The sequence below is a fragment of the Hemibagrus wyckioides genome, linkage group LG17 (genome assembly GCF_019097595.1).
Source record: "Hemibagrus wyckioides isolate EC202008001 linkage group LG17, SWU_Hwy_1.0, whole genome shotgun sequence".
NCBI classification, from domain to species: domain Eukaryota; kingdom Metazoa; phylum Chordata; class Actinopteri; order Siluriformes; family Bagridae; genus Hemibagrus; species Hemibagrus wyckioides.
Window position 1 is genome coordinate 8,693,555 of NC_080726.1, and position 15,115 is coordinate 8,708,669.

General features: G+C 40.2%; 2 protein-coding genes across 2 annotated transcripts; one reads left to right on the forward strand and one right to left on the reverse strand.

Annotated features, from left to right (window-relative positions):
- The first annotated feature begins 262 nt into the window (after window positions 1-262).
- Window positions 263-5,489, forward strand: arpc5a (actin related protein 2/3 complex, subunit 5A). The gene is made up of 4 exons (XM_058413436.1): window positions 263-520; window positions 1,339-1,411; window positions 2,486-2,662; window positions 3,315-5,489. Exons 1-4 carry the CDS (start codon window positions 378-380, stop codon window positions 3,375-3,377), a joined length of 456 nt encoding a protein of 151 aa, XP_058269419.1. The 5' UTR covers window positions 263-377; the 3' UTR covers window positions 3,378-5,489.
- A 2,330-nt stretch (window positions 5,490-7,819) lies between these two features.
- Window positions 7,820-14,362, reverse strand: rnf2 (ring finger protein 2). Its single transcript, XM_058413435.1, has 7 exons — window positions 14,261-14,362; window positions 13,214-13,318; window positions 11,994-12,154; window positions 11,213-11,428; window positions 10,053-10,325; window positions 8,960-9,131; window positions 7,820-8,864 (listed from the first exon to the last, which is right to left on the reverse strand). The coding sequence occupies exons 2-7, from the start codon at window positions 13,298-13,300 to the stop codon at window positions 8,763-8,765; spliced, it is 1,011 nt and encodes a 336-aa protein (XP_058269418.1). The 5' UTR covers window positions 13,301-13,318; window positions 14,261-14,362; the 3' UTR covers window positions 7,820-8,762.
- Between the last annotated feature and the right edge of the window lie 753 nt (window positions 14,363-15,115).

Consider the following 15,115-nt stretch of genomic DNA (forward strand, 5'->3'; position numbering starts at 1 on the left):
CACAGACGACGTCGAGGGGGGGGAGTATCTAATGGCGCTGTTTGACAAGAACAATGTTATTGAATTGTGCTTAACGTGTACTTTGTTAATGTTACATGGTTTGTATTCTTAGGCAAGTTTCTGGAGCGAAATCTCTACAAGGAATCGATTCCCAGACTTCGCTTCTGTAATGAGATTTTCCCATAAAAAGCTAAACACCGCCACCCTGTGGTGTAGTTTGTGCATTACAATGAAATAGAAACCGGAAGTCGTGGGCCGCTTGAGGGCGCTCTATGCGGAAGAGAGTGCGGAAGGATTACTTGCTTCCTGAAAAGTACCAGGAGCTTTGGCTACTCTTTCTCTTTCTATAATATAATAACTTTACGGGACATTTAGTCATGTCGAAGAACACGGTATCGGACCGCTTCAGAAAGGTTGACGTCGACGAATATGACGAGAACAAGTTTGTGGACGAAGAAGAAAAAGGCGGAGAGAATCAACTGGGTCCGGACGAGGCCGAGGTCGATTCCCTTATCAGACAATATCCTTTCAGTTTGATTCTTTTAATTAAAATTCACTCTTGCATTTCGTTCATTTCTTTACTTACGATATTTTGAGTTAGTATTTATGCCTTCCTGGATATTAACCCATGTATAAAAGCGTCAGCATTGACGGCGAGGAAATTTAATGGGTGTGGTTAGCTCTCATTCATTCTTTACGCCGGCTGAATCCTAAACAGCACCTCACTCCCTACAAGGGCGCACTACTTAGGTGACGTCACTAGAGTGTGCTGCGGCTTGGGCTGTGCACTATATAGTGTGTAAGGGTTGTATTTGGGACTCGACTTCGAATCGGCGTCGTTGCAGCGCTTTTAACAATAGTTGATAAAAATAGATCATCTGTCCGTGTTTAGTATGGACTTTTGTCTTGCTTTTACGTTTGCAGCAGAGAAAATCTCAGTCTCAGCTCGAATAATGTCCTAAAGCAAGTTTAATGCATGAGAAAAATGAGTAAACTTGTCTGTTTAGTAATTTTAGGCATCCAGGTTACTAAACTGGTCCTGTAGCTCCAGTGTAGAGTTACAGAAACAATGACTGGTTTGATTGATGAACTGGAAAACACTTCATTTTTACATGATTAGTTCCCTGTATGTGAAAATGTTATTCCTAAAATCCAGACAGCAAGACATAAACAGTGAAGACACTGTCACAGTGAAGTTTTTCATGAGCTGAGAATGTAAACAAAGTCATACAGACACCCTAACATTATATTTTCACTTTCTGGTCCCCAATACTGTATAGATCAAATTGTTATTGTTCTGATGCTGTTAGAGTAGTTTCTTCCTTAGCACATTTGCACAGGGAACATGATGGGCGCACTGCAGGCCGCACTGAAGAACCCACCAATCAACACCAAGAACCAGAACGTCAAGGTGAGCTCCATCAAACCCGAGAACCAGAGCTGCACCGAGTAATTTAACACGAGGGAGAGAATTTCATCCCCTCACACTGACAAGGCATAACATTATGACCATCTGCTTAATATTGTCTTGGTCCCCCTTTTGCTGCCAAAACAGCCCTGACCAGTCATGCACTGTGTGTTCTGACACCTTTCTATCAGAACCAGCATTAACTTCTTCAGCAATTTGAGCAACAGTAGCTCGTCTGTTGGATCGGATCACACGGGCCAGCCTTCTCTCCCCACGTGTATTAACGAACCTTGGTTGCCCGTGACCCTGTCGCCGGTTCACCACTGTTCCTTCCTTGGACCAGTTTCGATAGATACTGACCACTGCAGACCGGGAACACCCCACAAGAGCTGCAGTTTTGGAGATGCTCTGATCCAGTGGTCTAGCCATCACAATTTAGCCCTTGTCAAACTTGCCATGATGAGGAGTTATTCACCTCATCTCTCAGTGCTCATAATGTTATGCCTGATCGGTGTATTTAAGGAAAAAATATCCAAATTAGCCTTTTGTGCCTTGATGTAGCAAAAGGGATTTGAATAAATGCATTTTATTTGTGGCATTTTCACTCATTTTCAATTATACATCATTTTCTTAATTATATGCAGTGTATATACAGAAATGGTATTGTAATGGCTTGTAAGAAGTCCAGCAGGCACTCATTGAAGTCCCTTTTTTAGTGTAAAATGGTACATTTATCATTTGGGGTTTGCCCTAACTGAAGGGTCTTAGCTGTATGAAAATAACTAAATAACATCAGAAAGAACATATTATAGTAAAAGAAATGAAAAATGAATTGGACCATAAAGTGTATGATGATGGCGATTTCTTGAAATTGATTGCATTTTTTCACACCCTTTGTGAAAAAGTGTAGAACTACTGCTATGTCCACTCTGTCTGTGAAGTTATTAGTTCATAAATATTTACATTCATATAAATGCTAAACCTATTCTCTAGATATATGAGAACTGAAGAGTTTGTTTTTTATAGGCATCTTTAGACCAGACATTTTCTCTAATGTGTGTGTGTGTGTGTGTGTAGGACCGGGCTGAGGGTCTGGTACTGAAAGTCCTCACTGCCTTTAAGACTAGTGATATTGAGAAAGCGGTACAGTCTCTGGATAAGACTAAAGTGGATCTGCTTATGAAGTACATCTATAAAGGATTTGAACGACCATCAGAGAACAGCAGTGCAGTGCTGCTCCAGTGGCATGAGAAGGTATGGTGTGTGTGTATGTGTGTGTGTGTGTGTGTGTGTATGCGCACTTTAGAATGTTGGAGAAGCTGAGTTTGTTGAGTTACAATGCACTAATTGCGTTGAATTACAGTTGAGTGCAAAAGTTTGTACCCCCATGTCTTCAAGATGAATATAGAATAATGTTGTATATGACGTTATTAACCAAATGAATATATGGTTCGAACCGATCTTTATGCTCATACCTCAGTTAAATTAGACATAATGGATGCATTATGAATAAAAGAAGACCCCCAGGATGGATAGGGTGTCTTAAAGAGCTGTGAATATGTGAATTAAAACCATGATTAAAATAGAAACAGACATGTCCTGCCAGACTAAAACCACAACTCCATCCACTTCTCAAGTACTTTCACTATGAATTGTACTTTTCTCATTTTTTCACAATGTCAGTAATTATGGACTGCTTACCTTGAAATATTCATGCTTTAAAAAAAAGAAAAGTAATCCAATATTTTATATTAATTTAGACCATGTTAAAAGGTTTAGCGGCTGTTTATGGACAGATAGAGAGAGATGCCAATGATTATCAGCATTTCAGTAATTACTCAAAGCTGTATGAGACCCTTACAGTTCTGTATGTGTGAATCTAAATGTCGTGTGTGTGTGTGTGTAGGCACTTTCTGTAGGTGGTGTGGGCTCCATCGTGCGAGTGCTCACAGCTAGAAAAACCGTGTAACTCTCTCCATCAGGACGCCTTGGCAGCGCTGGCACAGGGATTGGCTGGCACAACCTCAGCGCCAGGCTCATCATTACACTGTGGAGGACGTCAGCCTCTCTCTCTTTCTCTCGCTCTTTCTTCTCGTTCTTTTTCTCTGTGATTTTCTACTCATTACATTGCTCCCGTTCTGGGTTTCATCCAGAGGCGGCAAAGCACAGCAGCGCTCAGATCTGTATATCACCTGAGCAGCACCATTCCTTTTAAGTGAATTTGCAGATCTGATTCTCTTCACATGTTTACAAAAGCAGGTGTTTCTTTAACTCCATCTGCTCCACCTCTTACACCCCAAGAAACTGTTAAAATAGCTTCAAATGAATTAAGATGTATGTAATTCTGGTATATCGTTATATATACTGGAACGTATGCGTGTTCCAGGTATGACTGTAGACTGTTGTCATGTATGTTTTTGTTGTGTAAGATGAAATGTCATTCAGTCTCTCACCAAAACCGTTACCTAATGCTAATCAGCTCACATAAGGGCACGGGCAGCGTACATGTGTGCTTATTAAATCTGCAGGGCCAGAATCCGGTGCTTTGGCGCTTTGAAATGACTTTAAAGCTATTTAATCATGGTACTACATCCCACATCGGCCTCAATGCTTAGCATAATTTCCCGATTAGCGAAGTCCCACTGGTGTTAAAAAGGCAGCCATGTCAATTCTGTGACAGTGGTCATCTTTCCAACACAGTAAATGGTTAGCCTTCTGTTATTCCTCTCCCACTGTCAACACCTCTTCTTTTTCCCCTCTCATCTCCGTGTATAATTATACTCTGCTGCCATCCAAGCAGCTAACTGACTTACAAACTATACCTGTATCTTGCAAGCATCTGACAAATTCTAAAGGTTTAGCCAAAATTAAGATGATTATGTTTGGTTATAACGAGTGGTAGGACGGTATACTGTTTTAAAAAAAAACTAGAAGGTACTGGTCCACGTCACTGTATATCCAGATGTGGATGTCCTTGTGTGAAAGGGTTTTAAACATTTGAAACAGAGGAATCTCAGAGAACTTCGTATTTCTGCCTTTTTCTAATAAAGTACTAGATGCTAAAAGTGGTAAACATTTACAGTAACACTTTTACTAAGTGAATAACTGAATAGTCACACAGCCGGTGCAGCACATTTGTGGTTTATGTCGTGTTAAAATATGGTCACGTTAACGAGAACTGTTTATACCAATAGCCTGACGGCTTTCACCATTTCAGGCAGTTGAGTTCACAAGATGTGATACGATATTGACGTTTCTCAGTATGACAGGACCTGGGGAGGTTGAGTTAGCACTTGTGACTAGAGTTATTGTTTAGGTGTTATCTTACAAATGACATCACAACTGTTGAAAAAGTAGACACACTCGATAGTTTAGTCTTGTTTGCAGTCACTACACCTTTACATTGTCCGTATACAAGACCTATCTGCTACATTAATTAACCGACATCCAATTTTAAAAGTTCTACATGCTAAATGAAGGTGATGATTGTATGATCATTGTACTGTTTCCTTGCAATACCGTTCCAACCACGAGTTCTAGCTAAACATTTCCATTTTGGCTTTATTTTATAACTGACAGCCTGTTCCTCATGGATTTCATTTTATCAAGGACAGGACAAGCCAAAGACTGCTCCAGCATCAGCATGCAGACTTGATCAAATAAAATCCTTTGAGTATTGTACTGAAACATGTTTATGTATATCTCGATCACGTGTAAAGGCATTTGGGTGTATAAGCTGATTTCCGAGAGGCTGAACACAAATATAACGAGTGAGGGTGTATGGTTGTGCGTGTGCTTGCGTTCCCTTGAGTACTGCACTATATTGCTGGAACTAAACATTTCCAGCCTCAGCGTGTATTTAGGGAATGCTCTTGGTGTAGTCTTTATGTAGTCCATCAGCAAAGCCATATGTGATGAACAGACTGACATGGCCATGTTTGAGAGTTTCTAGTTTTTGCATATCACTCATTTGATCAAGTGCGAATATAACGTAACAGTTTACCGACTGCCTTATGAATTTTTCCTTTTATAACGTGTTGTCCATTTGGAAGCAATAAAAATTGTATTAAGTGAAAACTGATCTCGGCCTCTGGAGTGATTATTCTGGTTAGATTTTGCGGCATGTCTAATGATCGAATAAACAATTCTTTGGATAGGTGAATAGAGTGTTATTTACAGTAGGTACACCGATCAAGCATGACCACCTACCTAATGTTGTGTTGGTCTGCCCTTTGCTGCTAAAACAGCCCTGACCCATCAAGGCATGGACTCCACTAGATCCCTGAAGTTGTGCTGTGGTATCTAGCACCAAAATATTAGCAGCAGATCCTTTAAGTCTTGTAAGTTGCTAGATGGGGCCTTTATGGATCAGACTTGCCTTCTTCCTATAATGCATCATGGTGCCATGTGTTCCCCAGATGAGTGACGAACCCGGCCATCCACGTGATGTAAAAGAAAACATGATTCATGAGACCAGGCCATCTTCTTCCATTACTCCGTGGTCCAGTTCTGATGCTCATGTGCCCGTTGTTGGAGCTTTTGGTGGTGCACAGGGGTCAGCATAGGCACCCTAACTGGCCTGTGGCTATGCAGCCCCATATGCAACAAACTGTGATGCACTGACACCTTTCTATCAGAACCAGCATTAACTTCAGCAATCTGAGCAACAGTATCTCATCTGTTGGATCGGATCACATGGGCCAGCCTTCGCTCCTCACGTGCATCAGTGAGCCTTGGCCACCCATGACCCTGTCGCTGGTTCACCACTGTTCCTTCCTTGGAGCACTTTTGATAGATACTGACCACTGCAGACTGGGAACACCTCACAAGAGCTGCAGTTTTGGAGATGCTCTGATCCAGTGGTCTAGCCATCACAATTTGGCCCTTCATCAAACTCACTCAAATCTTGCCCATTTTCATGCTTCTAACACATCAACGTTGAGGACAAAATGTTCACTTGCTGCCTAATATATCCCACCCACTAACCATGATGAGATAATCAGTGTTATTCACTTCACCTGTCAGTGGTCATAATGTTATGCCATCATCAAATATCAGGTTGTGTTTCTCATCAGTAAAAAAAAAAAACCATAGTATCCAGTAAATTCTGATGTAGTTGTCCTAAGCTGATCTACGTCTGGCTGCAAAAGGAATTGCATTGCAAGTGTGTGGTTTCAATTCAGAAGCATATCTAAATTCAGCCATTAGTTAATGTCATTAATGTGTGAATGAAAAGCTGGGCTGAGATTAAAATAAAACGTCAGCAGCACATAAATAATGCTTTGTCTTTCGTGCTGGAATTGGAACACAACTAGCAGCTGTGAGAAGAAAAGCCAGCTCTGGACAGGCTGCTGGCATGAGTGAAGAGCAAGTTTGAAATAAAAGCTCATTAGTTGTGCAGCAGATCACTCAGATATCAGATATTGATCCTAAATACTAGAGAAACACATTCATTGTTTTATTTCCGGACACATTTGGATATAATCCCAAAATCAGAGCTTTGCGTATCAATCGAATCCTGATACTGAAATTGCCCCAGGAACCAAAGCTGCTCCTTCTGAGCTTTGGATGTTTATGCAAAGCACAAATATACCATGTCATGTGTTCATGTGCAGGGTCAGAAATTTCCCTGCATCAGAATAATGTTTCAGGCCAATGTCAGCTCCACACTCTCACACTTCCATTCAGTTTCTGATGCTCTGATAGAATAACTTCTGCTGTATAAGCAGCTTTTCCAGTCCGCACACACAAGTTCTGGCTCAGGCATTGGGCAGCAACTTGCCTGGGGTGGACCCAGCACATTGTGTTCCTAATAAGCACTCCTGAAATGATTTCTGTTGTTCCTGCCCCACCTCTAACAATACACACACCCAGAATGCAGAGTCCACATTAAAGTGGCTGGGAAAAACAGCACCAACAATCAAAACCCTGACTGCTCCACACTTTATTTGTTTGTTGTTGCACTATTCTTTCTAGTTCCACCTCTACATCCCATTGAGTCTTCTTTGTTTTTTTCCCCCATCACAATTGGGTTACCTTTAAATTCCTGCATTTATTTCCCCTAAAAACATTAAGCTCACATTTCTCTCTTCCTCAGAGCAACTGTTGAGGTCTGGCAAAGAGCAAAAATGTATGATATTGTGCAATTCTGGAAACTGTGTAAATGGTATTATTGAACAAACTTTCAGCTACATGCTTCGATTATTTGCATTAGCCGCTTAGCTCTAATAAAGCAAACTTTGGACAGCAAACATGTCTTTGCTGATCCATTACATACACAGTAAGTAAATGACAGGCAATAAAGAGATGACTAATATAATTATGAGTTATTAATGATTTAAGAATAATAGTGTGTGTATATATCATATGACCAAAAGCACATCTACATTACAAAAGCTCTCACTGCAGCACTTGCATACTGTTTTTTTTATTTTCCAAACAAATGTGGTATACAGCTTTCCCCCAAAACATCAACATCAACTTATAGTTATGTAAATGGTGTCCAACTAAAAAATACTTCATGCTCTAAAAAGTTTGCCATGATTGGTGTTTCTTTTTATGAAATACGCCTATATCAAAACTCTGCTCCGTTTTGGTGTACAACTGACAGCTACAGATGTGTTGCGAGTCGATGGTTTACTTACTGTGACGGGTTTCCGAGATGCCTTATTCTGAAGTGATGTCATATGTACAAGGACAAAGGTCAATACAGCCAGCTGAAAATATACAGTAGTATTATAATGGTTGTGTGTGTGATGCGGCATGGACAGTGCAGACCAGACTGAGTCTTCATATTAACCTTAACACAGTGGCACAAAAGGCAATCAGCTTTTGTAAATGCTTATACAAGAGGAGCGATTGGTCATTAAAATGCACTTATGATCTCTTATAGCTTGGGAGACCGCACTGGTTTATACTAAGGTGAGAAGGTATTGCCATTGGCTGCCATGGATGGTTAATTATTCCTCAAAGCCAAACAATCACTAAGAAAACGCACGTTTACAGAGTGCTGTGACTGTATTATCAGATATGAACCTTAGCGAAGGCCGCATCAGACTCCTGTCCATAACAGACTGCTGCTCAGTATGGGACACTAAACTGAACGTGTCAACTTAAAGGGGAAAAAGAAAAAGAGTATCAAATACCGGTAACGTCTCCCAAAGCCTCCCCCTCCCCCAATATCTTTAATCCCATGGGCCTGTTTTCTTACAAAAAGACAATTAAAAAAAGCAGCCACAGTTGTTAAGGAGCAATGGCTCCATGACTAGAGAAAGATAGATAGAGAGAGAGAAAGGAGAAGAGAGGGCAAAAGAACATCCATCAGTCCATCCTAGAGCCTCGTATCCTGCTGGGTTTATTTGTGCTCCTTCGTCGGGGCAAAGTACAGCTCCATGGGTTTGTTGACTTTCCAGTATTTCTCACTCACCAGCTCCAGAGAGAAGGAGCCATTGAGGACCTGCAAAAGAGACAGACGACACGCTTATAGTGCATCAGTTGATTGAACTTTAATTTCAATATCCTACATCACTGCAGTGCTGTTAAATCACTCACTGTGAACTGGTTGTTGGCTGTGGGAATGTAGATGGTGTACTGTTTCTCGCTGGCAGCCTCCACATTGATAGGACTGGCCTCTCCGTTCTTGCGCAGTTCCTCCAGAGCGAGTCTCACAGCCAGATATTTTGAGAGATGATCGACTGTTGCGTTGCCCGAGGTCTTGATATACCTGATCACATGCAAAAGCAGCTTTATTATATAAGCACAAAGATCAATAGTTTTAATGCCCAATAAATGCCCAACAGTTTTGTGGGACCAATGTACACTATACAGCAAAAAGTATGTAGATACTCGACCATCAGGTGCATCCTGAACATCCCATTCCCAATACTCTCATAATAACCTCCACTCTTTATAGAAGACTTTCCACTAGATTTTAAAGCATAGCTGTGAAGATTTGTTTTCATTCAGCCACAAGACCATTAATGAGGTCAGACACAGATGTTGAGAAAGAAGGACCAGGATTACCAATTTATTTCAAATGCATTTTAGCCATGTCTATACAACCCTGGCTTTGTGCACAACAGCAGAGTCTTGCTGGAACAGGTTTGGGCTTCTTAATTCCATTGAAGGGAATTGTATTGCTATAGCATTCAAGGACATCCTACACACTTGTGTTCTTCCAACTTTTCAGCAACATTTTGAGGAAAAACCATATATGGGTTTCATGGTCAAGCTTCATGATTCAATAAAACATCATTTTATTTTATAGCATATTTTAATAACTGACATTGTCACAAAGCAGCTTTATAGGTATCTAATGTGGACTGAATCATATCACTGGAGATAAAATGAAACAATATCAGAGGGCTCTAAACCCATGCTCCTCACTGTAGGTGTGTGTGTACAGTTAAAAGTGGAAATATCACATGGGACACCAACATCTCTGTTTTATCTCAAATTCATACAAAGACCAGACATCTGACCTGGCCATAACATCTATATGACTGTTAGAATGGTGCTTATGATAATTTAAGATACTTTTTCACTTTAGCATTCTTCCATTTTTTTAAGAAATGTAAAGCTGTGTTGACTGAAATGGAAAATAAAAAAAAACAAATAGCTCTAAACAAGCCATTTGTTCGGTCACCTGGTTTGGGCAGCGTCCTCCTTCTCCATGAGAGTAGGATGAGGCCTGAAGACGAGCTCGATCTCACTGGCTCCATCCAGAGCTGTGTCCCCTCCTCCGTTCTCTGTGGTGTTGTCCATGTCCAGACCCGAGTCATCTGAGGTCTTGGTGCGTTTGATGCTTGGTCCTGCCTCCTGGTTACTGTGAACAGAGGCATTACTGCAGTGCGAGCTGTCTCCATTGTCTTCTGCCCCGCTGCCATTCTCGATCTGGTGCTTCTTTCCTCTCTGCAGTCTGGATAGACAGATATTTGGTAGATTCACCAAAACATTAATTAGATGAAGTCACAGAAGCACTTTCACGTTTATTAGAAAATCCACAATTATGCTAGCTTGGAACTGCTTTTTTCTCAATATTGTGTTCAAGTCTGTATTTGGAGATATATAATTGATTGCAGGCCTCTTGCAGTACAAGATCCCAGAACTTTGCAAAACTAATGTTTGCTTGCCAAGCAGATCCTTGTTACTCAGCTGGACTGTCTGTATGCTGGACTTGATCTGCATTTTCCTGGCACCACTAGCAAACATGCAGTGGGTGTGATGTGTGAATTTCTACAGCCTGATTCACAGTGAAACTGATTACTTTGGTTGGTTTTCTCTTTCTTTAGACATTATTTAACAAAGCTTTACACAGATTGGAAAAATCTTTGGGTAAGGAGCATGTAAGAAATTAGTGGGACTAAAAATGTAAAACTAAAAGTGAGTACTTAGAAATAAAAAAATAAAAAAAAAGGTACATAAAAAAACCATTAAAAACATGGACAATACTGAGCAGAGAAACATTTACATGAGCTGTATGCTGCAGTTGGTTTTTTATCTGCTCTTTAGCTCACCAGGTCTGTAACTGCATCACTGCAGTCACTAACAAAAACTACTTGAACTATCACTTGCAGGATGTTTCAGGCCTCTTCTGAAAACCTGCTGCACTCATACCTGCCAAGTAAACCTCACTGGGGGAAAAACCACACCACACCATACTGTGTATAGTTACACCCATGCACATATGTGAAAGTGTACAAAAAGGAGAGGAAATGTCTAACCTATACAGTTAACTCCAGTTGGTAGTGCTACAATGTCCTATACTTTTTAATACACATATATAATAACGGAGTCTGTAGTGACCTGTTCAGGGCCTGGATCTTGAGGCCCTCCTCAATGCTGTGGCTCAGAGCCTGCTGGTTGTTGTGTTTGCTAATGCGAGCCAGCACTCGCTCCTGGTGCGCCTCGTACTCGTCTCTGCTTGGATAGATCTTGCTGATCAGGGCATCAAAGTTTGGATCAGGACGGAGCGAGCGCTTTGACACCAGCTTCTTCCTGCATGTCGGACACTCTTTATTCCTGCACAAATGAGGATGATGGGTTACTCATAACAAGACTTGAACTAGCTGTCAGCTGGTACGAAAATCTAATTCCTTGAAAACTCATTCAGGGCCTTCCGCTAGAGAAACCACTGAGACATGCAAATTAGGTCTTTGCAAGAATGACTGCATTTTGTTCTCCACCTCTTCCCCTGGTTTACAGGTTATATATGGTTCAACCTGATTATTTATTTGATTTTACAGTAATAGTCATGATACAGAACTGCTTCTTTCTGTATCATGACTGAGTAGAACTGGTGGTTAAACTAAGTACGAGACTATATACAACACACCCAGTTGACTTTACTGTAAACATTCCTGTGTCTTGAGCTATTTTTACACTTTATTTACCTTGTTGGAACTTTTTGTTTGTTTTATTAATGATTTAGTAATTGTAGAGTATTTTAAAGTGTGTTTAACTCCCAATCTCTTCCAGTCTACAGCACTGTGTAAAATCAACACATACATATACATGTGTGCAAGGAGGGGGTGGCAGAGACAACTATGTAGAGAGCAGTGAGAAACGTGCTGTTTAGGAAACTGACCCGGATCTGAGTGCTGTGATGATACAGTCTGCGCAGAAGCGGTGCAGGCACTCCTTGGTGGTCATGGTGTTCTTCAGCATGTCCAGGCAGATGGGGCACATCAGCTCACTGTGTAGGCTACGAGGGGACACGGCAATCTCCAGACCATCTGTGATGGCCTCCTGATTGAAGAGCATCCACAGAGATTAACACCAGAAGTTAATGACTAAGTAATTAATGACTGAGTAATAACTGCAGTAATAACTACTCGAAGATTAAGGCAGAATATCGCAATTTTGGTTATAATTTGATTTTTTTTAGCCTGTACACAGATTAAAAAACGTCAAGAACATCTGTATCTTCTCTTTGCAGCTCCATAATCAAATATGTGTACTGTATTATTCGCATTTTAATTAAGAATATTTTTTATATACACTATATTCCCAAACATTTTGGGATACCCCTCCAAATCAATGAATTTAGAGGTTGGGCTCTACCCCTTAGTTCCAGTGAAAGGAACTCTTAATGCTTCAGCATACCAAGACATTTTGAACAATTTCATGCTCCCAATTTTGTGGGAACAGTTTGGGGATGACCCCTTCCTGTTCCAACATGACTGCACACCAGTGCACAAAGCAAGGTCCATAAAGACATGGATGAGTGAGTTTGGTGTGGAGGAACTTGACTGGCCTGCACAGAGTTCTGACCTCAACATACAGAACACCTTTGGAGTGAATTAGTCAAATTCCTCCACACCAAACTCACTCATCCATGTCTTTATGGACCTTGCTTTGTGCACTGGTGTGCAGTCATGTTAGAACATGGGGAAGGGGACATCCCCAAACTGTTCCCACAAAGTTAAGGACATGAAATTGTCCAAAATGTCTTGGTATGCTGAAGCATTAAGAGTTCCTTTCACTGGAACTAAGGGGCAGAGCCCAACCTCTAAATTCATTGATTTGGGGACCAAGTCTAAACCCTGAAAAACAACACTGAATTCAATGATTTGTAGGGGTGTCCCAAAACTTTTAGAAATATGGTTTATGTAAAGCTATTGAGAATTGTGGTTTTTATTAAAAATGTGCAAAATAGTTTAATGCATTTATCCCAAACCTTAACATGCAAAATATTTTTTTCGAAAAGATAAATCATGCTCAAGGAAATGGCAAGAGCCTAGTGTTACACACGTGTACTATGTGATTAACCAATATCATATAAAGTTTCAGCACCCTGACACTCACCTGTGGAGTTCTCTGTAACTCATAGAGGCTGAGCTCCCAGGTCTTGCTGAGGGGTTGAACCCCGTTCGTCTGCACCGTCTGAGTCATCGTTGTTGAGAAGAGACTCTATGATAATGTGAGCAGAAAAACACTTATAAGAACACCGATTCATGTTTATGATGAGATTCATAGTCATATTCCTGGATTGTAGTCAGCCATAATGAGCAGACCAACATATCCAACAAAATCCAGGCTGAAACCTATAATGACGTTCTTTGTGAATACCTGTCAAGTCCTTACAGTGTCTGCAGTGTTTACTATGTAAATGAGCTCACAAATTCCCGGATGATTTGATTGGATCCATCACTTCAGTTTGATTTACATGGTTAGAGAACTAACAGGCTCAATTAATATAGTAAAATAACAAACGATCCCTGTATATTAAGTTAACAGTGTAGTCAAACAGGCCAGTGTTTCCCCATAATCTGCCCCCTGATTCCTCCTGTACGGCACATTTGAGTGGTTTACATCACTCACACACTCACTCTAATCTCATATAATACCAGATCTGGTTTATTTAGATGTGGCGAAGCAGAAAAATGATAATGTGCTACGTGTTATTGTGGGGAAACACAGAAAGGGGCTGTCTACAGCTAATATTAGCTACTGAAGCTTCTCAACTCTTTGTGTTAGCGAATACGTAGGGTGGTCTAACAAACCCAACAAACCAAATACATTCATAAACAATAAACCTCTGCATAAGACCGTGAAAAAAGAGTAAAAGTGTACAAACGATGTATATATAATAGTGAAAATGTGAGAATGTGCCATGGTTTTGCCTCGCGCTGTCAAGAAAATTCGCAGTTAAGGAGCGACGGCGACGAAACCGACTGGCTAATGCAGCTAAGGATGTAGCATTAATTAGCAAAATAAACATGATTCTGCAGGATAGATTGCGTCACGATCGTCCGGTAAATGGTCTAACGCACTGGTTGTTTACGGCGAACGCTTTATAACCACCAAAGAGCGTATAAATCTGGCTTAAATAGAGCTTGTTTACACACTTACCCTTTTCTGTTTTGTAGATACTCCTCCCTTCGCCAGCGCGTTCTGAAAATCTCAATATGGCGGATTTTATGACGGCCCCGAAAAGGATTGTGGGAAATGTAGGCCCTGGCGATGTAGGAATAACGGCACGCGCAGAAAAGTTTTCATCTCAAAGGTACTGATGTAAACTACCTGATTTAAAGTAAATAAAATACATTTTATAAAATACATTATCTAAAATAAAATGCATTTTCTAAAATATACGTGTACCTGAATTAACGACAAACGCAACAACAATAACAACAATCATGAATTTTGCTGTATAATTAAAGGTGCAATCGTCGATTTTTTTTTTCTTGTCCGAATAATCGGGAAGATGTGTAGCACATAATAATAATAAAAAAAAACAGTTTTTTTGTTTTATAAGTTGTGGTCTTTTGAGTTGAGAAAACCCATTAGGAAAATTAGTCAATATATATAAATAGTCAATATATATATTATATAAAATGGTTCTAGTGCACGTGCATTTTTTATTTTTTATAAAATGAGTTATTTTATAAATAAAAATGCATTTTCTTACTAAAATTGCTTATTACAATCTTATATATTATTATTTAAAATGAAACTTCAGGACTGGTTACATTTATTATTAATTTTTTAAGCGCCAAACTTAAATACATACATACATACATTATGGTAATTCTTCTTCAACTACTGCTACTACTTCTAACATTCTTAGTTACTAAGTTAATGACGTAACGAAGTAATAAAATACAGTGTTTCCATGATATGGGGGGTCACTGCTGCAAAGAATGACCAGGCGGCGCTACAGTTTAAGAAATGTGTAAAGTTTTTGGAGAAGGGAGTCAACACCGC

What these genes read in the sequence shown, in the direction of transcription:
- arpc5a (XM_058413436.1), top strand. Translation starts at nt 378, where the DNA reads ATGTCGAAGAACACGGTATCGGACCGCTTCAGAAAGGTTGACGTCGAC. An exon ending in GTCGATTCCCTTATCAGACA is followed by an intron (nt 521 to 1,338) that starts ATATCCTTTCAG and finishes GCACATTTGCAC; the next exon opens with AGGGAACATGATGGGCGCAC. An exon ending in CCAAGAACCAGAACGTCAAG is followed by an intron (nt 1,412 to 2,485) that starts GTGAGCTCCATC and finishes GTGTGTGTGTAG; the next exon opens with GACCGGGCTGAGGGTCTGGT.
- rnf2 (XM_058413435.1), bottom strand. Translation starts at nt 13,300, where the DNA reads ATGACTCAGACGGTGCAGACGAACGGGGTTCAACCCCTCAGCAAGACC. An exon ending in AGTTACAGAGAACTCCACAG is followed by an intron (nt 12,155 to 13,213) that starts GTGAGTGTCAGG and finishes CTCTTCAATCAG; the next exon opens with GAGGCCATCACAGATGGTCT. An exon ending in AAGATCCAGGCCCTGAACAG is followed by an intron (nt 10,326 to 11,212) that starts GTCACTACAGAC and finishes CTGTCTATCCAG; the next exon opens with ACTGCAGAGAGGAAAGAAGC.